The 25,181-nt window shown below is 41.4% G+C and overlaps 1 protein-coding gene across 1 annotated transcript in view; it reads right to left on the reverse strand.

The window, feature by feature from the left end:
* Positions 1 to 25,181, reverse strand: part of MRPL13 (mitochondrial ribosomal protein L13) — a 58,335-nt gene that overhangs the window by 2,705 nt on the left and 30,449 nt on the right. The window contains exons 5-6 of the mRNA XM_090040572.1: positions 18,618 to 18,704; positions 16,333 to 16,454 (exon numbers count right to left, since the gene is read on the reverse strand). Coding sequence (XP_089896698.1) covers positions 16,333 to 16,454; positions 18,618 to 18,704 — 209 coding nt within the window. The remainder of the gene's footprint in view (positions 1 to 16,332; positions 16,455 to 18,617; positions 18,705 to 25,181) is intronic.

Genomic DNA, 25,181 nt, shown 5'->3' on the forward strand with positions numbered 1-25,181 from the left:
GTTCCTCACTGATAAACCACATAAATCTGGGCAAGAGTATTTCTCTGGAGAAGATCCTACTAGATCATGATCATTCCCTTTAGAAAACACTGCAATTAATTTGCACTTGGAACTAATTGATTTTGGTGAAACTTAAAACAATAGCCATCCTTTAAAGTGCTTTGAAAAGGAAGCAGTCCTGCCCAGGAAGGAGAGAGTCGAACTGACCCAAAGGCTGAAGAGCAAACAAGACTGCACACAAATTTGAAAAGAAAGAAAATGGAGTATTTCTGCAAAGCTTTTGGCTGCTTTCTCTTCCCTGTAATGTATGGGAGAGAGGCAATGAGAAAGGAGCCAATAAAGACTGTGGCAGTCAAAAAAAAGCACAAAGGGGAAATATCTTGCATTTGGTGAAAATATGTAAATATGCTGTAATATGCAGCAGATGTCTGTCAGCAAACACAAGCACCTCGAATGTGTCTCTCATTAACACTGTGCTCTACACAGAAAAGATAGAGAATATAAATCCACCAGAATCCAGGCAAAAAATCCTCGTAGTTTAAACTAGCTCAGTTTGTTTCCATTTCTCTGATGCCACTCCCTCACTAATAACACTGTGCAATGCTGAAAGGTTGGCCCCCAAGCAGCAAAATCCAAATGCATATTTTAAATCCCGTGTCCCATCAATACAGCTGCACTTTACCAAACCTGTAACAGATAACTGGACACAGCTGATTAAAAGCCGGCTTTTGTCTGGCACAGAGATGACAGTAGCAGAGTGCAGAGCCCAGGGCATGTCAGCCTGTGCAAGGCCTGGATGTGGCAGTGGGGGGAGGTCAGTGAGCAGCTGGATGTGAAGCCAGCCGGGCTCTGTGGGTCCGTCCCAAAGTGCAGTTGCCCCAATTCACCACCAACCTGGAGATGGCCAGCTGGTAAGAAGCGAATCATACCCTGCTGCTGCTCCTACTAGAAGCCCCAATTGCTTTCACTATGGAGAGACACTCCCGACAGTCTCTCTGTTGCTGGTAATCATCTTTCCTCTTCCTAAACCTCTGTGTTGTTGGTTACTTCACAGTGAACTTTTCTGTTATATGGGGTGCCAGGCTATGCATCTCACTTCGGAAGATTTACTCTTCAAACCAATGACTTTCCTGGCTATATCACCCAAAACACACTTGCCACCTGAAAATGTTCAGTATTTTATCTTGTGAGATGCATGGCTCAGCATATTACCTGGATACCCTGAAATTGTAAATGCAGGGACCACATTATTTATCACCCAGTACTTTGGGGAAAGATGTCCAAAGAGGTACTGAGAATGTCGTTGTTACTGAAGCTAACTGCTCTTAAAAGAAGGCCAGCGTCCAACCTGAGACAGCCAAACAAACGTTCCTATCCAAAGCAAAGACTCACAGATGTCATAGACATTGGGGCTGGAAGTGACCTTGGAAGATCATTGAGTCCAGCCCCCTGCCCAAAGGACAGGAAGTCAGCAGGGGTCATAGGACCCCAGCAAGATAAGCATCCAAATGTCTCTTGAAGGCATTCAAGGTAGGTGCTTGAACTACCTCTGGCAGCAGTCCGTTCCTTGGGGACTCAGACAGTAAAGAAGTTCTTCCTCAGGAAAAGGACTCTGCTGTGCACTACTTTGGGCCAGGTGCATGTGAAAGAGTGCTCAGGTGGGGAAGCAGGGGTCAAAACCAGTTTTGGAAGAAAGCCTGACACAGACTGAAGCAGCACTTGTCTGTGGCCGCAGAGAAGCATTGGCTGAAAGACTGGATTCTTTGAATCCTGGGTAGTGCTGCTGGACAGTCCCATCAGATACAAGTGGTGTCTGGCAGCACAGTAAATTACTGAGCTTAAATGCACATGTACACAGTGATGTCATGATTAGTTTACCCTGGTTCAAACTGAGCCAGAACATATTCAATTGCATTAACTGCATGTAGAGATTCAAAGAGAAAGGGGATAGATTTGGAGAATGGTGAGGCACTGGCACATGATGATCTTTCATGCAGAGATGAAGAATGAATGATCTTCATAGAAAACATCATGGAGCTCATTATTACTAGTAAGCACAAGAGCAACCATGCCAGATCAGAAAAGTGGTCCATCTAGTTCAGCATCCCATCTCAAAACAGTGGCTTATAACAGGTACTTTGGAAGAAGGTGCAGGAATTTCCAAAGGGAACTGTTATGGAGTAAGTGGCCATGTCTACATGTGCGCTTTAGGCTAGGGATGGAAGTTTCATATAAATTGGTTTAAGTCATCAGAAACTGGTTTAAACCTGCAATAGAACATAAATTCAGTGCACATAAACCAGTTTAAAAAAGGATGAAACCGGTATAATATAAACCTGGCTGAATGTAGTATCAGACTTAACTGATTCAAGTCAAACCTGTTTATGAAACTTCTGTCCCAGACCCTTTTCTGGTTCAAGGTAAATCACAGTCCCCCACCATACTTGCCAGCCCTGGGCTGGTCTGTCTGCTCCAGCAGAGAAGGGGGGTGGGGAAAGGGAAAGGCAGGGACTGACACCCTCCCCCCCCGACAAACCCTTGCTGGGGTCTGGGGCCAGGGAGGGGCGTTAAACTTCCCTTCACCCAAGTACAGAGCTGCCTTGCCCTGCCAAAACCTTACTGCTGGCTGCAACTGTGGACTATAAATTCCAGAGGTGTGTAGAAGCAGGAAGAAGAAATGATCAGCTATCCTAAGAGTTCTGCTGCAATGAGGCTGGACTGCAAATCCTAGAGACCTCGGGGACAGCAGGAAGAAGCAGCGAATATACAGCCCATACTGGCTACGTGCCAGAGAGCCGTACTCTATCGCCCCCAGGCTTCTAGCCTGAGCCACTGAAGGTAGGTGGCTGCATTTCCTGAATCAAAAGTGAAGCTTTTGATCTGGTATCCCATGATCACCTCTTGGCCAATCTGGCCAAACAGTTGTGGCCTTGGCCTTGGCTCCACCATGATCCGCTGGCTGGGAAATTGGCTCCGTGGTCGGACCCAGAGGGTTGTAGTTGATGGCAGTCACTCATCGTGGTGACCTGTGGGGTCTCCTCAAGGCTCTGTCCTTGGACTCATACTGTTCAACATCTTCATGAATGATGTGGACATTGGAGTTAGGAGTGGACTGGCCAAGTTCGCCGATGACACCAAACTTTGGGGCAAAGCATCCACGCCAGAAGATAGGTGGGTGATCCAGGCTGACCTGGACAAGCTCAGCAAATGGGCAGACGAGAACCTGATGGTGTTTAACAACGAAAAATGCAAGGTTCTCCACCTTGGGAGGAAAAACGTGCAGCTTCCTTATAGGCTCGGCAGTGCTACGTTGGATAGCACTACAGAAGAAAGAGACTTGAGGGTCATCATTGACCACAAGATGAACATGAGCCTGCAATGCGATGCTGCGGCTAATAAAGCGACCAAAACGCTGGCTTGCATCCATAGATGCTTCTCGAGCAAATCTCGAGACGTCATTCTCCCCTTGTACTCGGCCTTGGTGAGGCCGCAGCTTGGAGTACTGCGTCCAGTTTTGGGCCCCACAATTCAAAAAGGATGTGGAGAAGCTTGAGAGAGTCTAGAGGAGAGCCATGCGCATAATCAATCAGAGGTCAGGAAAACAGATCTTATGATGATAGGCTGAGAGGCATGGGACTCTTTAGCCTGGAAAAGCGTAGGCTCGGGGTGATCTGATGGCCGCCTATAAGTTTATCAGGAGTGACCACCAGGATCTGGGGGAACGTTTGTTCACCAGAGCGCCCCAAGGGATGAAGAGGTCGAATGGTCACAAACTCCTGCAAGACTGTTTCAGGAAGAATTTCTTTATTGTCCGAGCCCCCAAGGTCTGGAACAGTCTGCCAGCGGAGGTGGTTCAAGCACCTACATTGAATACCTTCAAGAGTAAATTGGATGCTTATCTTGCTGGGATCCTATGACCCCAGCTGACTTCCTGCCCTTTGGGCAGGGGGCTGGACTCGATCTCCCGAGGTCCCTTCCAGCCCTGATGTCTATGAAATCTGTCCAGTTGTTTCTCAGTTTAATATCTGTAGTTTAGAGTAACTGTCAAAGACTGAATCGATTCAGCCTCAGGGTTTTTAACTGTCTGTACTGAGTCTTAATGCGCATTAGCCTATTTTAATGCATAGCGTCACTTAAAAATCTGTGCTTTTTACTTAATGTGCATTAAGTGTAAAGGGTGCTGTTTAATTAATGTACATTAGGACAGACTAATGTGCACTTTTCTAGTACTTCACAATGGAGGTACTAGATCTAATGCACATTAGCTACAGCACGTTAATGCATGTGTAGATGCATCCACCATCTACTGATATTATTCTTCCATAACCTTGTCGATTACATTTAGCTCATGGCATCATTATAATTTCCAAACTTTTTGTGTTGTGTTCACATTCATCCAGATATTCTGGTCTTATCTACTGTTTAAATTCCAGCAAGCTTGTACATTCAACAAAATCCGCATACTAATTGTGTAAAAACATAAAAACCATCCCCACAAATAAGCTTAAAAAGTGACCATATCTATAAAACACTTGCAGAAAAGAATTAAATGTAAAACAGTAGCAGTCTAAAGGGTTTAAAGAGCAAACAAAACTTGTGTTATATACAGCTTTCATGAATAATGAGCTAACTCCAGTTGAATATAGGCACACTCAGTAGTTAAGGAGACTAGAGGAATTAGCAAGGTCATTCCTGCTGAGACACAAAACTGTTTAATCAGTAGTAGTCTGTCTCTTCTGAGACTGGAGTTGCCTGTTCAGGTATGTTAATAAACTATGAGAAGACTCTAATTGGGCTCCTGTAGGTGTGCAAATGCTTCACATACCACTCTCTCTAGCTTGTTTTAAGCAGGCACTTTCTTCTAGTGCAACATTTATAGAAGTATTTCAACATGTAATTACTTGTCAAACAAAAATGCAATGGAGTGCAAGATAAATGTATAGGGGTATAGGTTGTAGCCGCGTTGGTCTAAGGACATAGGCAGACAAAGTTCTTTTTTCCAACTATTTAAGTTGGTCTAATAAAAGATATCAGATTCACCTGAAGAATTTGGTAAGCATTTGGTAAGGTTATGGAAGTGCTGAGATTAAAGCTTTCTATAAAATTAATATATTAAGATTACATATTCTGTAAAAACAGCGTATTGTTACTGCTTTCTGCTTTTATGTTAAACAGCCACCATTCCTTCTGACACTAGTAGTTTCTCCCTTGTTTGTCGTTCAACAATAACTTTTCAAAAAATTACATATTTAAGGGTAGCATTACACTCATACCTCTGAACAAAATGCAGCAGAATTAATCGCACATAATCTGTGATGCATACTTTCTTATCCCTCCCTCCCATGACTACTTAAATGATGACTGCCAATCTTTTCCCACTAAACACTTGGAATAAACGCTTGTTTTCAAGAACATCCATGCAATTCCCTCTCCAAGCTCCAAAAAAGAAAGATTTTTTCCCTAAATACTTAACCTCAATTCAAAATGGTATCAGTAATTTCGATACCCCTTATACAGACCTTTGTTTTCCAAATCGTTGATACAAAAATCAAATTTAACTCAATTGGCTATGATTTTCCCAGAACACTGACTCCCAAAATATCGCCTTGAGCTCTCAGTCTTCCTCAACATTACTTTTAAAGTCGTCTCCATTAAAAGGGAAATACGAAGACTGGCAATGCTCCTTAAGAAGTTACCTGTCAATGCCTGCTCCTGAGTCAGCAAAGCACACCTGGTTTGGAAGCTTTGAAGTGTTCAAATGCATTTTTCTCATCACCTGCAGGCAATCATTTCTCCTTCCCAATGAGGAAAATGTCCCAGATACACACAAAAGATTCCAAACACTCATTTTAATTTTACTGAAGACAAGTATGACTGTTCAGATGGGATTGCAGTTGATGTCAGCACTGTAAAAGGTCAGTGCCTTGAAGCTAACCTATTCATGAAGTACATCAATAAGGTGACTCAAAGGTGAATGTAATCATACAAACAGAAAAGTTGAAAAGGGTGTTTATATGGTAAAATTCAGTTTTGCTCTTTATGAACGAGAAAAAAAATTCCAGACGTATTAAAAATCCCATAAAAGTTAATAACCATTCCATATGAAAGACTGCTTCAAGATCTGTATGTGATCCGTTCTGCAGAATTTCAGGTAGAATAATTACAACTATTCTGCAGACCTATGGTAATATGCAAAATACAGATGTCCTTGGCACTTGACAGCAAGAATCCAACCTGGCAAAATTTGAGACTGATGCAATGAATTTTAAAAAAAAATTACTGGTCCAAATTGCTAGCCATTTCAATATAATACTTAATATCTCCATAGCAGCACAAGTGCTACAGGAAGAGCACTGGAGAGGTCAGTGATTACAGAAGCAGCACTGCAGGGGAATGCAGCAGAATCTAGCATTTCATATTTAAGGAAACAGCCCCTTTTCCCTGAACTACTACGCCGCATAAAGTTTAAGTATAGCTTGCTTATATAAATGATCACAGGATCATAGGAAAATAAGGCTGGAAGAGACCTCATGAGGTCATTTAGTCCAGCCCCCTGCTCAAGGCAGCATCATCCCTAACTAAACAATTCCAGCCAAGTGTCTGTCTAATCTGCTCTTGAAAATTTCCAGGCATGGCGATTCCAGAGCCTCTATGTAGCTTGTTTCAATATATCGTCAGAAAGTTCATCCCAATCTCCAACAAAATGTCCTGTTGCAGCTTGAAGCCACTGCTCCTAGTCTTGTCACTTATGGCCACACAGAATACTGTATTTTCTTACATAAAACATAACACAGACTATAACATGCATCTTGTTTTCACAAAGCAGAATTAAGAAGAAAAAGATTTTGCCAGAGTTAGAACTGCATAGATAGAGCACAAGCAAAGCCTAATGTTCAGCTGACTCACCTTCCTTTTCCTGCTTAGGCTAAGAAATAGGAGGAGAGACCAGGAACAGCTAGCAGACATCAAATTTGCGATAAGAAATGTTATCTTGATTAATGGAACATCACGGCATTAAAAGGAAAAGCAGCTGTTAACACCTGTGGGGTGGAGAACGATGATCCTCTCGGTAGCCCGAACAGTAATACCACAGTTGCTGCACCATGGAGAAGGAATCAAAGCAGGGGGTGTCTATCCCAGGCAGAAAAGCAGCGTTTCCATTTAATACAAAACTGGGATGCAAGATACATGTTGTATGTGAGCAAATAAGGAAGTCTCTCCATCCTCTCTGTAATCACCCTTGAGGTTTTTGAAGACCTATTAAACCCCCTTGAATCTTCTCCAGACTAACCCTAGTTCTTCCATCTTTTCCTCATAAATCTTGCGTTGCAGCCCGCCACTAATGTTTCTTGCTGTCTGCTGTGCTCTCTTCCATCTGTTCAAATTTTCCTTGATGTGTGGGACTCAAAACTGAAAGCAACACTCCAGGTGAGACCTCATCAGTGCTGAATGGAGCAGAATCACTTGTGATTTGCAAGAGACAGTCCTGTTAATACAGCCCAGTATGCTGTTGGCTCTTTTGGCAACAAGAGTGGACAACAGGTTCAAATTTAGCTTGTGGTCTAACCACTGCGCCCATCTTGAGTGTCAGCACACTTTGTTTTAAATGGTACATACGGAAAACATATGACTAGTGTTTTTGCCCAGGAGTCAAACCACTTACAAGGCCTCAAGGCGCAAAGCCTTTGAAGCGGCTAAATATAAACAGTTTGAAGCAGTAGAAAGGCAGCGAATACAACTTCTGGAGACAGTGAAGCTCACTGGAACTGTTATGAGCTCTTTTGAACACGCTGAGTTCAACAGTCTGGAAACATCATGGTTGGTTTGATTAGAATATAAAAATAAAAAGACTTCTTGATGAGAAAACAGCAGCATGGAAGAAAACCATTTTTAAAACATGTTAATGCTCTTCAATCTAAATTGAGAGGAAAGCACGATACTTGGAACAAGCAAGTAGATGAGTTAGTTGCACACTGACCAAAACGATATGAGGAAGTTCAAAGATGTTCCAGCCCTGTTATGAGTTCAGACAGAAACACATTTCTGCCTGAAAAGAACTGAATTCTAGAAAAATTAGTCACTGGTTCACAATTGTCTATTAAGAAAAATTGTAAATCTATCTAACTGAAGACAATAGATAACAGCAACTTGAACAAATTACAACACTCCATTATCTAGTCAGTCCTTGTTTCAAATAATGTTAAGCAGTAAAAATATATCTGAATGCTCTTTTGCATATCTGTGAAATCAGTGATAGGAACACAGCATTATTATAGGTCGATCAAAGCATATTATATGCACAGTGACATTTCATTATTTATCTTTAACGTATTATTTATTGTAAACGATTTGCTTTACTTTTTTGTGGCACTGAAAGGACCCGATTTTGTTTTTGTTTATAGTAAAATATATACAGAATTAAGTTGCGTTTTGGAAGGAAGGAAGATGAAATGTTGTCTTTTTGCAAGATATCATTAGTAATTACCCATTCAAAAATGAATATTCAAGTCTAAGTGGATATTTATAAATCCAAAGGAACAAACAGATCCAGTTTTACTGTTACCTGGGCAAGTAGCGCAAGAACTTCATTAACAGAAATAAAATTTAGATTTGTGGCTGCCATATTTTTCTTAATTCACTATGCCTTATCTAAACAAAACTGTAGTTTCAATTTAGCTTTTCATTCTATATTATAATTAGATGAATACCACAATATATACCTATTTTTAATACCATTCATCTGTTTCATACCTTTCATTTTTAGTTTTCAGAAAAAATGCCATTCAAAGAGTTGCGAGGTAATTGGCCTGAAGTCATGCAGAAGTTAGGCTCAGTGAATCCCTCAAAGTAAACCTTTTTTAGGCTCAGTGAATCCCTCGAAAAATATCAGCTCTCATTTTTCTGTAGTCAAAAAATAAGTAAAAGCTAACAGAGCAATTCTTTTGTTGCAAAGAACTCTCTGGACAGAAAATTTTTGACGCTTCGGATTCCTATTTGAAATCTCTAGGTTTATCTTGTGAATCACGTGTAGGTGTTTCCAGACTTAATAGTGCTAATATTGTTTAGGACTCTTAAAAAAGATCTTGCAGCACCCCACGGTGCTACAGTACCCTGGTTGAGAATCACTATCTTAGAGAATAACTGGTTGAGCCAGCAATCTACTCCAGCAGATGGTTGGAATAAACATTCTTACCATCCGAAAAAGTAGATTACCACCTATGAAACCTCACTGTTCTCTGAACCTATTAGTCTCCAAGGTGCTATCACATTCTAGCTTCTGCCATCCTAAGAGTTGTAGTTTAAATCTGCTCCCAGAGCAAAGAACAAAGTTGCTGCCTTCCTAAAAAAACAAGATGGAACAAAAGGAAAAGTTCTGAAAAATCTGTTCCTTTGTTTTCTGTGCACATTTTCAGGCTAGTTATTACACACTGAAGCAGTGAAGGGAAGAGAGAGACATGGTGCTCTCCTCCTTTCTTTCTCCAAGATTAATCCAGACCTGCAGACTTAGGAATTTCTGTTTTTAAAGGACTGAGGCCCTACATAGACCCAACTTTTAGCAACTGCATGGATAGCCACACCAGTCAGTAGTACCTGTGTGACACCAAAATGGATAGGCATTGCTGTATCTGGACTCTGCCTCCTTAGTGCTGGTTTGTTGGAAACTAATTACAACTGTAGAATAGCCCCAGAAATCTCAGCCTCAAAGCAGGATGTACAGACTGAGGCTGGAGATCAGCGAATTACTCAAAAGCAAACACCAGAAAGGTGTTTGCTTTTTTTAAAATCAAACTTCAGAGTTTATAACACGTAAAGTTTTACAGTTTCAAAAGTGTTTGAAAGACTTCTCCAGACAGAGGAGGACTGTCTGACCTACAAAGAGGTCCTTGGAGTGTTTCCATTAAGCTGACTGGAGAACAGGGCACTCAATATGTCAATGGGTAGCAAACTGAGAGCATTTTCCTAGGAATCAGATTCTTGCTTTATTTCCTTAAAGGAAAGTCTTCGGAACAGACCCAGACCAAACTGGAATATATGCATAAGTCTATGTTTTCATATATTTTGGAGCAGCAGTTATAGTTAACATATGTTTCAATAAGGTGCCTATTCAAAAACAAGGTCCTAAAGCTTTTGGAAGTTTTGTGGAATGCAAGAACAAGATCTCCCCATAAGTCCAGGCTAAGCAATTTAGCTCATGCCTGATTTATGCTTGTTTTCTCATATTGTAGCCTTAAGTTCTGAAGAAATATGCAAAACTACATTGTTCTCTTTGTAAAGGTTGTTGGGAAGTTCCACTGTTATGTACATCTTTTTCAAAGCAATTCTATTACCAAGTGATAGTATTGATATACCATGTTTCTCTCTACTCAAAGCCAACACTAACAGACACCACCCTAAGACTTGAGCGCTTTTCAAACAAGCGTCCCACACAATAGGCAGGGACTATAAACCAAGTTCCATCACAGCAGGAGCGCTCTCATGCCTTGATATGCTCCTCCCAACATCTTATACTAATTAGTCCAGATTCAGAATGTGAGCACATCTTTCTCCAAACCAAAATCCTGCTTCAGGAACCACGGCTCTTTACAGATGCCTACTCAAACAGAGGGGCTTTGTTGTATACCTGGCAGATGAACACGTTCACACTCAGTAAGCAAGAAAGAACTCGCAAGGAAAAGGGATTTCACAGTGAAATCCCCCCAGCAGCACAGGTGACTGAAAGTATCAAAACTGTCCTCTGCTTTCCCCACAGAACACTGTACCAAGTTCAAGGTCCATCTCACCTTCAACTTACTCAACAGTCAGGTGCAGGGTGTATGAAAGACTGACTACATCTCCAGGATGAAGACCGGGGCAACAACTCTATATAGTAAAGGCAGGAGCTTCTTGGGGCTGGTCAAAGGCTGTAATCTGAACTCCCACACAAATTAAGGACCAATCACATCTTCAAAATTGATTAAATTACTTAAAAGCCCAAGTCACTGGGCTTTCAAAGGGACTCAGACCACCTTTAAAATTTTACCTTGAGTGACTTGGTTCACATAGGAAATGTGTGGCTCAGCCAAGGCATCCTGAACCTCAAAAGTGCCTTGAACTATAAAACCACCTTTTTCTCTTTACACTGCAAAATGTGTTTTTCCCTTAATAAAGACTCAGCCCACCAACTTTAAGCTAGTACTGTGACAGGGCGCCTTTGGTGCCTGTCACTTCAAGGGCTTCGAGTGGCAGCAGGGCAGCCAGCAGGTGCAGACTAGCCGGATGAGGCAGTTACACGACCCTGCGAGTGCCATGTGATTGGAGGAGAGAGCAGAGCAGACTCCATTTTAGAGCAGGCTCTCAGCGCAGAACAACACCCGGCTGGGCAGCTGCTCAGGAACACCCTGGAGGCCAGCGAAGGAGCTATGAGGATGGTAGGGGGCTCCTGGTCCTGGGTATGGCTGGAAACTGCACCCTGCTGGGGAAAGATGGCCTGGTGGGGCTGCCTGTGGTGGGGCAGCTACCCCAAAATGCCAGGCCAGTTGCCACCCCAGGGAAAGGCAGGTATGGGCACCTTATAACCCCAGCTCCACTACCCACTGGAGTGGTTACAGAACAGTCAGTGGGCCCAGGCATGCTGAGGGAAAGGCACCCGAGTCCCTGGGGGTGTAAGACCCCAAACCCCAGGAAGAGGCATAGAGCTATTCCCAGTGAGGGGGTAGAGTGGCCCCAGAAAGGGGGGCAGGAAGAGGCCAGTCTCCGGTGAGGGGCTAGTGGCTAGAGCTGGCTTAGTGTTAGGCGCAAGGACCATCACTGTAGAGTGGGCTGCAGGAGGCACCTGAAGGATCGCCCAGAGTGGAAGTAGGCAAGCCTGATGGGCCTGCTTCCCTGGGCCTCTCCCAACCAGCCCTGCTCCTCGTGAGTGGCCCCTTGGGGGGCCCAGTGAAGGGCGTCATGAAAGAGAACCACAGGAGCCTGATTCTTCAGCACTAAGTATCTAGGAGATTCAAGTTCAACCTTTTGGCCTACTAACTTACGCACTCACAGATGAATGCGTTTGATGCTTAAGAAAGGCCTTGCACCTAGGAATTCGACACAAACTATCCTGAATGAGCTTCCATTTTAACACAGCTATTTAACAGATATATGTCCATGACAGAAACAAGATAAACCTGAAAAGACAGAGGTTTCAATACCTTATTACCAATCTCATAATCTACTCAGTCTGGACAACTTCATACCCTTGATTTATTTATTTTTCCTCTGAAATCATAAGAATGCGACTCCCTGGACCTGTTTATGATGTACCTGTTAATCCACGATCGAGTGCGGTTAGCTTTACCGATTACTTTGTCACATTGACGGCTCATATTCTTCTTGGAGTCAACTGTGACATCGAGATCCCTTTCTGCCACTGTGCTAATAGTTATTTTTAAATAACGATATAATTATTATATTATCTTTTGGACAAGTTTCATACATTGTCAAATGTTCTGTGCCATACATGTAGAATGAGTACCTCTACCAGTACATAACTTGTAACACAGAAAGTATGTGCTACATTTTTGAGTTGGCAAATGCTATTTTGAATAAGTTAAAATGATCTTTTCATCCTTAAATTCAGGTTAAAAATGTGACATCCTTTTACTTTCTTTTAAATAAAATAAATATTTGGAATTGTTTGCTTTTCCTTTTCTCTGAGGAGCAATTTAAGGAACACTTTTCTAATGCAGAATGTTCCCTTCTGTTCAGTAATCCAAACTATTGTATTTCCACATAATCTTTAACTTTCTATTTTGAAGTGTGTAGCCTCCCCACTTTCCTTTACATTCAATTACTTGCTTTGTTTGAAAGGGCATTTTCTGATGTCCATAACACAATGGTTTCTTTTACTACTAACTTGAAATTAAAAGCATACAAAGTGTCACATATTCTTAAATAGGTCTGTAATTGCCCAAATATTAAAATCTACTGTTAACCAAACAATCCTAATTTTAAAATCACAAGCATTGTTTGATCTTGCAAAGCACTGAACATTTCTCACTCTCCAGTGTGTATTTGTGCATGCAAATTCCGTCCCAAGTGCAGGACTTTCCACTCATCCTTGTTGAACCTCATCTAATTGATTACAGACCATTTCTCCAGTCTGACCAGGTCACTCTGTGTAGACTGGATTAACGCTGCCACCTCTCTGTATCAGTTTTTTAATATTCTTCACAGTGATACAAGAAAATACCAGCAATCCCTTATCTCAGAAATTCCACGCTGGCTAATTAAAGGTGCTGTAGGGTTGCTGGGACAGGGAATATTTTATTTATATACTAATCAACAAGCCTGCTGTGCTTTGAAATTATGTGGAACCATAGAGTTGATCAAAGGGACAGCCTATAAATATACAATAGCTTTCCCCTGCCCTCCCATTGCTTGCTTGCTGCATTTCTTCTTAAATGCAACTGTAAGCCCTTTAAGGTGGGGACCATCTTTTCTCACACATCAATTCAGTGTCTAACGCAGCTTGATATTGACTGGGACTTCAGATACTCCCATAACAAAAATGTGAACTATTATAATTAATAATTCATGAAAGCTGGTGATATTTCCATTGATATGGAGCTTCATACCATGTCTGCATTGCATTCCACAGTGTAATCAAACCATCAATCCTATTTTCACTCAAAATTCCAATGTTACCACTTAAGTCACAAACTTTACTAGAAGCATGACAGAAGAACATGTATGATCAATATGGAAATGGACCAATTTAAAGTGTGAACTGAATTCAAAATGACATCATTCTTTAAGCTCTCTTCTAGAAACTACCTATGCATCAGATATACATGTGCATGCATGCATGCATACAACTGTTTCGACTCATTAATATTTTGGTACTTGCAATCAATGGGTGCATCTGCACGTGCACTTAGCCCAATGCAATAAACTCTGGTGCAGTTTGCACTGGACACAGCTGCTCCCAGGTACAGCGTTTACACATGCACCTGGGATTGCAGCAATTTGAGCCAGGGGGAGCAGCTCCAGCCTGGCAGGAAGCCTGGGGGTGTCAGCCCTGGGCTCTTGGCAGCAGCATCAAGCAGTGGAGGGGTTGGTGGCGGCATGAGGGTGCCACAGTGCGGGGCTAGCTGGCAGGCAGCCCCTGCACTGTAGCACCCTTGTGCCCCAGCCAGCACGAGTCACTATCTAAACATGCGTTGTGGCGGCATAAATTACTCCTTGTTAGTTTATGGCAGAGTGAATTAATTTACTGCACCCTAATGTGGGTGCATGTGTAGACAGTGACACTTTACTGTAGAGCTAATTAGTCAACTATGCAGTAAAGTGCACATGTAGAAGAAGCACCCAACATCTATTTGTAGAGCACAAATTAATGCTGAACAATTTTATAGCTGTAGTTGCTGAGGACCCATAGAGCATGTGTCATTATTTTAGGACAGTATGCTGCTGAGTGATTGTTAAATGATTGCTGCCTGGGCCTGACAGAAGCCCTAGCAAGTCTGCTGAGTCAGCCCAGGTCCAGAAGGCTGTAAAAGGAGACTCCCCAGGCAACCAGGGAACCAGTCACCTGGGACTGCAAACAGGGTAAGCAGTTTGTAGGCAGTTCGCTGGCCAGTTCGTGGGTAGTAGCACAATGGTGGGAATGCGTTATACCTCGTAGCTCTCTGCCTCAGCCCCAGCTGGAGCTCCCCACCCTTGTGCCACTGAGGCCTCCACCCAGACAGAACCCATGGTTCTGGCCTCCACCTAGTTGAAGCCCATGGTTACAGGCTGCAGGGGCTGCCTGGCATGGCTGCCAGCAACCAGGAATGGAAGTAAGGTCACCCCACCTGTGGAGTATGCTCCTTAGTGAAGTCCCTGGAGTGCCAGGTGACTGACCTCCAGGCCCAGGTAGGCAGGCTTCATGCCATCACAGCTCATCAGTAGGAGACTGATGACTACTATTATCAGGATCTTCTCAAGAAGAATGAAGAGAGAAAAGGATGGATGCCCAGCTATGTGAAGATGGACAACAGGAAGACTTGACTAGGAGCCCCACTGGGGAGATGCTTGGAAGACGGTTGTCTCAGGTCTCAAGACACGCAGTACCAGGGTCACTCCTCCCTTGTAACTGAGCAATAGGTCTGCACCTCTCACACCCCCAGCAGAGACATCAGCAGAAACACCAACTCTGGATGAAGGGAGGCAGCTAGCTGCCATCCCTAAGAAGAGACACAGGGTGGTTATGGTGAACGATTTCCTCCCAAGAGGGACAGAGGGAGAGATCTGCACCCTGACCTTCTGGCCCATGAGGTCTGCTGTCTCCCAGGGGCCTGTATGCAGGACATGGCAGAAAGGATTCCTAAACTCGTCCGGCCTTCTGGCCACTACCCCATGCTCCTCATCCATGTGGGCATGAATTACGTGAATTACTATTTTCCTTCTCATACTAAGACATGCCAGGACACTACAAATATCACTGCAGCTTTCAGGACGGGGGCAGGGATAACTTCTGTACTGAAAAGAAAAATAATTTATCAAACGATAAAGTTCCCTCCCAAAGATTTGTGCCATAGACAAGTCATTTAGTGATTTAAACTGCTTTCACACAATATCTAAACAGAAATCCTATGTATAAATATCAACCCACACAGTAATGAACAGTGAAAACTATTTGCTGTGGCCAACCACTGTATGCAACACAAAGCAAATCCATACTCATAGAGAACCCCTTTAAAGTAAGCATCCACTACATACTTTGATAAATATAGGCAAACACAATTTTTAGTCCCGTTTATTTTAAATAGAAAGCTGGCGAGGAGGGGGGAGAGGAATGAGAGAGAGTTTTATAACTCGTTTGATTTTCTACTGCAGACATTTGTGTCTCAAAAAGAAAATTAGGGCCTAACCGCCCGCCTCTCTCTCCTGCCATGCCTCGAGGATACAAATTTATGGTGTTATTTAGGTGGGAGGCTGCCCATTTTTGCATCCCTATGCCAGGGGGTGCTATCTGCAGCTCCAAACCTCCCCTACACTGCAGCCCATACCTCACAGCTGGCATCTAAGTTCTTGAAGTCTCACATATATACACACACACTTACTAAGCATATATGTATACATATATATTTATACATATACATACACACACACATATACACACACACACTTAGTAAGTGTGTGTGTGTGTGTGTGTGTGTATATATATACTTAAGGTGTTATATTACAGTGTTGTGTGTATCTATTAAGGTGTTATATTATATATATTATAGGCTGATATGTATATTTTATAGGCCGATAAATTACATACATCTACCAGCACTCATCAGCACATCTATAAAATGCTTTTTTAAAGGTTTTTAAATCACTTACGGAGTCCAGACCCTTGGGAAGGCATCAATTTCCTCTTGTGTATATTCATCTAACCTCCTGGGGATTTTCCGTGGCTGAGGAAGCTCCTCTAAAAGATTCTTCTGTATGTCTTCTGGAATAACCTTAAATGGAAGATATTAATTGATTCTTGCTTGTCTAATTTTTAAACAATAAATTTTCCCTGCAGCCCTGCAATTCTAAAGAGGAAATCCTAATAAATATTTACTTTGTTAGGTAAGCTTTTCTGAATATTGTGCCAACAGTTATGACACAGTGTTAAATGAACCAACCCACTATATAAGCATTACTGTTACCACAAAATAATGTTAGTAGCACTAGTTGAGCCACAACTGAAAAGACATAAGATATCATTCAGCCCAAGGAATAATGCATCCTGAAGAGCTGTGTTCAGTCTGTTACGTAGCAACACACTAATCTTATCATATTTTAATGCAGATTCATATTAAAAACAGACAAATGACTGAAAAACCTAATGCTGAAAAAGGCCCCAAAACACAACCACAGCACCAGCTAGAATTGCATTTCTACCACCCACAATCAACAATAGTTCTCTAGACAGTCGAATTCTTGCACCACGTTCTACAAACTGACAGCCTGGCCTTGGGAGATAAGAAGCCTGAGGGAGTTCAAAAAAGAGAGACCTATTACACACTTCCTAGAGATCAAACCTAGAAATAAACAGCAAAGCTATTTCATACATGGGTAACTGCCCTTATGTGGTGTAAGGATGAAGGCAATGAGAACTTAACCGTTTAGCATTCTATATTATAAATGATACTCACAGAAATTCCAAAAATAAGCCTTGTCCAAGAAACAAGCCCTGCAGAGGTTAATACAATTATTGGCAGAGTTATGTTGCTGTGCATTGGTCTACCAGTCTTGTAAAAATAAGGAAGAGGACCTCTTTCTCCAGCTAACAAATACGCACACTAGCAATCAAACAAATACTTTTTCTGCATGTTTGCTGTACAAAGTACTTACATTAAAAAACACTGTAAATTCTTTTCACTGCCCATTTTATTTTTAAATGTTTTATCTCAAGAGAATCATGTATATGCCTATCCAGTAAGAGCCTGGGCATTGGTAATTAATTATTCTATGACACGCTTCACGGTTGATTGGTAAGAAGAACTATATGCTCATTTGGATTTTAACATTGGTACAAGTCCAGGTATAAACAGGCCATGGCTTTTCCCCCAGAAACCACAGTTTGGATACTCCTAACATTTTGGTTCATTACTTGATCTAAGATTCCTTATAAAACAATACAGAAAATCTTGTTGTCATACATTTCTAATGGGCATCTTCATTTTTGTGAAGAGAAATGACTATACATTAAGGCATGGAGTTTTTTGGATGATACCTTTTACTGGACCAACTGCACAGCTGGGAAAAAGTCAGACAAACTTCTGGATCCAAAGAATTCTTCTTTAGGTCAGACCTCAAGAAGAATGCTTTGTATTTGAAAGCTGGTCTAATCTTATCCCAATGATGCAGTTGGTCCAATCAAAAATATCACCTCCCTTGCAATTCCTGCACCAGGATGGCTACGCCATAACTCTAACACTGTTTACATTAATGTATCTATAAACAATGCTTTTCTGATCAATTTTCACTTCTTTCCTCTCTGGTTACACACATTTAATTTGTTGCTGATATGCAGCTTTAATAAATCCCTAGTGTAAAGCTGTGGTGTACTGGCTCTACACAGTACTATGAGTATGGATCGAAGAAGTGATTCTTTTAAACATATGAATTGGATGAGCAGTCAGGCAACCTTTTATTTAGCAGGAAATGCGGTTAAACTCCCAGAAGGAATTTAGTGAGTTCCGTCCCTCTTAAAGAAGTTTAAAATCGCAACAGCAAAAATTCTTCCTAGTTTTTGTAGGGTTTACTTAGGCTTCAGAGATTTAACAAACGGTGCCAGGTTTGGTCCACAGTTTTCAAACATTATCCTGTGAACGACAGAGCATTTCCAGTGTTGCTATCTTAAATTTTGAAAAATCAGTTCATGGAACCAAGGTCTGTTTATACAAAATCTTATTTTGATTTCTGGTTGTAAATAACTATATATAAACAAGCTCCCAACTGACCCAAAATGAAACCAAAAGGGAAAAAACAGATTTGGACTGTGCGACTACAAAACACACAAGATGCTTTTTACTTGCCTTTTTTTTTAAAAAGAAAAGCTTTGTCTTACTTAAATCTACACTTTCCTGAAGCATGGGGAAACAAAAAATAAATGAGCACGGCTCTTGACTTACATCTTCTGGAAAGAGGTGCAACCTTTGCATCATGATTCTTCTGTGTAAATTCTTAGGGAGCATTCCATAAATAGCCAGCTTAACAATCTGCAAGAAATTATATATTATGAAACTTTATAAAATCAGCATATGAAACAGTTACAGCAAAAGGACAGAAACAATGGGTTAGAAGTATTGTGGACCAGTGGTGTCCAACCTCTGATCACAGGTCCAGAAATCTGGCAGCAGGGGAATGACAACAGCATTAATTGCCTTGGCTTCCCCACTGCTGGTTTACAGGACCTGCAGGGAGCTCTGCAGACTGGGTGACATTGTCTTCTGCGTGGAGTCATTTGACAGCCAAATCCAATGAATGGGGCTGGGCCAGTTTGCTGGATTGCACCCATGGACTAACTCTGCACACTGACCCTGTGCTGGATCTGGCTTGAGGGCTAACTCTATACCACTCATCTGGCCTGCAGGAACAGAAGGTTGAGTACCACTTGTGGACTATTCCTCTAGTCCTTGGATTTTGTTTCAATAATTACTTTTACAGAGAAGAGTTCTACCATCATCTACAGATGTAGCTTAACTATTCTGAGATGCCAAAGACTGGTAACTATTGTGAGAGCAGTAGAGACAGGAGGGAGTGAGACTAGGACAGTTTTTGTGCAGTCGTTATCCACAGTGTGGTGACTTCTTGTGTTTGTATGTTTACACATAGTTAATGCAGCATGTCTTGAGCAAGCCTGAAGGAGCAAGGCACCCCACCAAGAATACTGCTGGACACATTTATCACGTGAATATTATTTTCTAGGTATAAATTCCAGATGAACAGTGCCACTTGCGATCATTAGAACCGAATACAATTTGTACAACCTCACTATATAAACTTGTACAAAAAGAAAAGCATTTAATAGTTACACAGCTATTTATATTTACACAACTATACCTGAACATAAGAAACTAGTGTCACAGTATAAACACTTCCTTTAACCCTCGAAAGGAAACATTGTGAAATATAAGAATAAGTAAGGCAAAATCCTTAATTCTTTAAAATAATGGAAACAAAAGAGGGTTTATAAAGCTGAGTTCTGAGCTTGAATTATACAGGGCCTGGTTTCCACAGCAGCAAGCACTGAAAGTTTTGTTTCCATTAATGAGAGCACCTCGGAAAAGAATAAGACCTCTGTAGATTCAACTTAGACCATTCAAAATTACCGAATACTTTGGTCTTTACGTCATCTGTGTGTGCTGAGTTTGCCAACTGTACATTGTAGATAATACTTCTCTACTTGGCAGAGATGTATAGACTTTTAACTAATAATATCTGCTACAGTGTTTTGAGATTGTCTGAGGAAAGACACTAAAAGTAATGTAAGGCACTACTATCAGAGACTGTTAGATGTTAGGGAGACAGGATTAAAAGAACTGTATGCATCAAAAGACATTTTTCTTCTAGCTACTGAGGCATTTTTACATGTGTTCCCCGTGCGGCACCAGGCGCTTTAATTAGGGAGCCACGCTAATTAGAAGTGCCCACACGTCACATCGTTGCGCGTCTCCGTGTTGAAAAAATGGCAGTGGGGCACTCTGAACTACAGCTCATCAGACATGTAGTATTTCAAAGCACACTGCCACTATTTTGTAAGCAGAGACACGCAGCAACGCGGATACAAGGGCCACATGAGGCTGCAGGAGCGCATCAATTTCCATGCTCCAGCAGGTTTGATTAATCAAGTCTGCTCCAACGCACTGGAGTTCTAGCGTGTTGGATAAAGCTCCCCACAAGTGCACAGGAGCCCTAAGATGTTAAAAATAATATGCTAGAAACCAAAATAACTTGGAACCTGAAATAAGGCTTCTTTTCACTGAAATGTCTTGTTGATCTCAATGTCTTTTGAATCAAGAAGATAGAGAAAACTCAGCAAAGCTGGAATAAAGCATAGGACTGACCCTGTCTGGGTAAAAATAATCTCTGTAATAATGTAAGCCTGTCTATATGTACTAATTACTGTCCATTGAGCCATACAAATATGCAGTCATAACAAGCTATATATTGAACTAAACAGCATTTAAATTGTATACTTGCATAGATCATTCTAGATGAAATTGTAAACAAACACATTTGAATTGGATTTGTTATCCAAAAAACAGATGAGGATTCAAATTATTCATCTGAAATGATTTTCTTAAGTAAATCCTGACAATCAAATTAGACACAGTAGCAAAACAAAAGATTCAGGGAGACCAATAGTAGCTGATCCTTATTTGAGTATCTCTTTCCTCATGATTTAATTTTTTCATTCCATTCTCTTTTAAATCTATGTTCACTTTTTCTAAGGTCAGTATCTTTCCACCTTTAATTCCTCCTCTCTACCCTTAAAATAGTCCTATGCACCTCACACATCACTTGCAAGCACTGGGATGCACATTTCAGGGATTTCTACACTTACAGTAGACCCCCCCACAAACTGTATCAACTCCAATTAAAGACAAGGTCAGGCCCCAGTCCAACATGTTACAATAGCAACCCTGTGACAAGGGCAACATCCCCCCTGGCTACCACTTACAGTCCCCAGCTGAAATGCACATTAATGACTTCCAACCTCTGCTGTAAAACGATGATATTGCAAGCTAGCCTTGGGCAACAAGTCCATCCTGGCTTAAAGGCAGCCCCTCTCCATCCCCACAATCTAGCAACAGATCACCTCACTCCACTTCACACCATGCCACAGGCCTAGATGCCAGTTTGCCCCTCATTGACCCGGATATCATCACTGAACCGAGCAGTACATATAATAACATTCACAGTTCTTTCCCTTGCTCTTCCACCAATGTCATAAATGCCCTTACCCGATTACAGTGCCCCTCTGCTATCTCTATTGCCCAGATAGAACAATTCCTACACAAAAGGATGAATGAACAAAGAGTCAACATCAGTTCCAGAAATGCATAAAAACTTGTGGCAGAACACTTTAACGTCCCTAGATACTCTGACAGTAGCTGTCCTGAAACAAATGAACAAAACCCTCTAAAAATCAACTGGAATATGAAATTGCAGAACAAGAAATCATCACTGGACTGGACTGGACTGGACTAGCAGCATACTTATGTGTCCTGCTAATTGTTAGCAGTGCCACTTCTCAACTGAGGGACTTCCTTATAACCTCTCCTAGCAGCCTCCTCTCCCCTTACATGTTTCCCTTCTATACAGACATTTCTTTTTGCCAGTCCATTCCTGGAATCTGATGAGTATGCTGTTGCCTGCGAAAGCTCATGCCTCTCTAAACCCATTAGTCTCTAATGTGCTATCCTGCCCTGCCTTCTTCCTGTCTGCAGACCAACACAGCTAACTACCTCAATTCCAAGCTCAAATTTATCTACTGCCCATCATTCTTTATAAAACGTAGTTAAACTGTAAGCAATTTTCTTTTTATCTGACACTTGCTTTTCACCTTAGACTGCATTAGAACTACTGTTTAATTGAGAGTATTAACATGTAAGATTGCCTGGCACAGGATCTACACATCTATAAAAACTAGTCGTTTAATGGCTTCTGCCCAGTAGAGTGATTTTAAAACACTGATGACTGTTATTACAGTTCCTCAAACAAGAGATGTTTGTGCCAATTTTTCACTTTCCTCTGTGAAAGTATCTGGCTTGTTCAGTGTTAGAAGCACGATGCTAAGCTAGATGAACTAACAATCTATTCTGCTGTGGCTATTTCTGTTCAATAATGTGGTCCAATTTCATTTTTTAAATCATGTTCCAGAAAAAAAAATTCCGCTCTAAAAAAGGTATGGTGTCTATTAAAAACAGCCACACAGGAAAAGAATTCATACTTTAAGTGTTCAAGTTAAACAAAAAATACATCTTCAAAAGACAAACTTCAGAAGAAAATTAAAGGAAATGCTTCTTCACATATCGTGCAGGACATTCTGGAATTCACTCTGTATCTTAGAGGTTACAGCTTATATGAAAGATGGATGAGGGGATTGAAATCTGAAAGATTAAATGTCCAATAAGGATACCTGTCACTATACATGCTAAATATGGTAAGAATTACCTAAGCTTGTGCTCCAGGGTATAAGCCAGTTGACACAGCATTCAGGAATCAAATCCTCCCTATGAATATTATGTACCTTATCAGAGTTAAGAAGAGTGAATGCATGTAAGATCATTTTCATGTGAAGCAACAAGCATCCTTCACTGCCAGCGGGATGATACTGGCTTGTCTGATCCAGTAAGGTCAATTCCATGTTCCTGTATAACTTAGTTCCTCCCATGCCATTTCAGAACTTGGGTACTATTGATGTACAAACACTCAAGGGAAATCTTGTGAGTTGTTAATTAAACAATTTATGTAGCTCATCTTATTTTTACATACTTTTGCATGGTTATTCCATTTTTCTATGGCTTAAATAGAAAGGGCTGGATTTCCTTCCACTTGAACCAGGCACCTAGGCAAAAGAACAAGAGAAAGTTCATTTCTCTTAGGTCTGGCCTTAGGTACACCTCATTCTTCTCAACCCCAAGTAGGAATGCAATGAGAAGCCACCTTTGCTTTACTAGTCCAGGTACCCTCACTGGCCAGTGTAGCTGAGCTCTTGCAAGTAGCTGTTATTTACTATTCAAATGGGGCAGAAGCTAGTACTAGCCAACTCCTACCCACTGAGACCAAAGAAAAAATGGGAATAGCACTGTGATTCAAAGGTCCTTGCTAGTCAGAGTGGTTTCTAGAGCTGCTCTTGGGTGATGCAATTTATAATGCATCTTCCAGCCCAGGGCTCTGCCTGTGTAGCAAAACCCCCAGTTTTTCCCTTTTTTTTTTTTATTTATTTGAAGATTCATTCCCTCCACTTCCCCAACCCTTTTTGACTTTTTCTCTCCCTCTCTATTCCCTGTAGATAAGTATAAGTAAGCTATGATGTAGGATAAGCTTTAACATTTTACTTTAGGCAGTAAGTTTTATTTTTCTCTCCCTTCTCTGTAAATAAGTGCCCTGCTATTTTGATACAGATATCCACTGTTTTATAAGTCATGATTATTATGTTTGTATTGATTTTTTTTTTATTTTACTACTTTTATATTATGCAATTACTATTTTAGGCCTACATATGTAAGTTAGCATAAAAGTCATGTCAAGTTTCCATCTTGTAATGTCAAGCCTACATCTTACCCCATGCCTGGTTGTGTAACCTATGACTCACACCTACCCCTCCTATGTAACTTGATTCCTGAATGAATGGGGATGAATGAGGGTGCTTGAGAGACAATGGCAGTAGGTCTAAAAATAGCTCCCTCTGAATGACCAAACCATCAACACCAATACCTAGACCAATGACCCACCCCTTGGAACCACCCTCAGCATTCAAGAAGCAAAAGATGAGGCATCCCACCATTGTGCTAAGGCTGCATATGCTCAGTAAGCACACCTGGAACAGGACTGACCTTGCCTGGACAGGCCCACCCCATAGAAAATCAGAGGTAGTCTGCCCCATAAAGGGGTAGTGAAGACCAACTCCTTTGGATGCCCTCTCCATCTGGACCAGCAACATGCCACACCACCTATCCACCCAGAGGCCCTGCCAGCGACCCTCCTCTAGACAACACCTACTGGACAAGGACCCCTTTCCAGCCTGGATAGGTAGCTATCACCCTGACCCCCTCTTCAACCAAGGACTTGGACTCTGCTTCTCTTCCCAACCTAGACACCAACCCTTCCACTAGGTTTTTCTCCTGCTGCCACTGTAAGTGCTTGTGTTTCTGCGTGTGTATGTGTGTGTGAAACTAATAACTTTATGGGTCTTTGTAGCATGTTGTCTGTTTAATAAACCTGTTATTTGGGTGCTGAAGGGGGCCACATTACATTAGTGCTGTTAGGTGTGCACACAATTCACAAAATAAACCCTGAGATATTAAATAGGAATCCATAGTGTTAAAAACTTTTTGATTTGTGATCTGAGTTCTCTGCAATAGAAAAGATGCCCTATTATTTTATTTATTTATTTATTTTTGATTATGGAAAAGAGTGAAAACTAGGAGCCAGGAGTATCTGAAGGGTGCCTCAAGTCTAAAAAGGTTAAGAACTACTGCCCTAGAGGGGGCATTAATTCTGCAAGTTGATAAATGACCCTTGCCCTTGACAGGACTGGATCCAGACTGTACAACAGATTTTATTAAAAAAGTTATTTATTTTTATCCAATGGATCAACCACCTGTAAAGTCTTACTGAGAGCTCCAACTGCTTTTAAGATCACAAATGCAGTTCTAATATTCTCTCCACTCTATGAAATACTAATTTTATTTCTCCACTAATCCAGGCTTTGAAGTTTAGCTCTGCTTTATTAATAACCTCTCCCCTCACTATGGCTTTACAAAGAGAACTTTATTATGTTTGATGCTGTGTAAATGCCCCTTCTGGTATGTGCATTAATAGCCTTAGCCTACTCTCTCCCTTCTCTGAACCCAAATCCATGGTCTTTCAAAGATCAACAGCAAGGATTGACCAGGCTTTCTGTTAGAGATTTTCTCTGGAAATGTAATGCAAGTGTATGTTTGTAAGTGATTTTTAAACAACAT

The sequence above is a fragment of the Crocodylus siamensis genome, chromosome 3 (genome assembly GCF_052110815.1).
Source record: "Crocodylus siamensis isolate JL-2025a chromosome 3, ASM5211081v1, whole genome shotgun sequence".
NCBI classification, from domain to species: domain Eukaryota; kingdom Metazoa; phylum Chordata; order Crocodylia; family Crocodylidae; genus Crocodylus; species Crocodylus siamensis.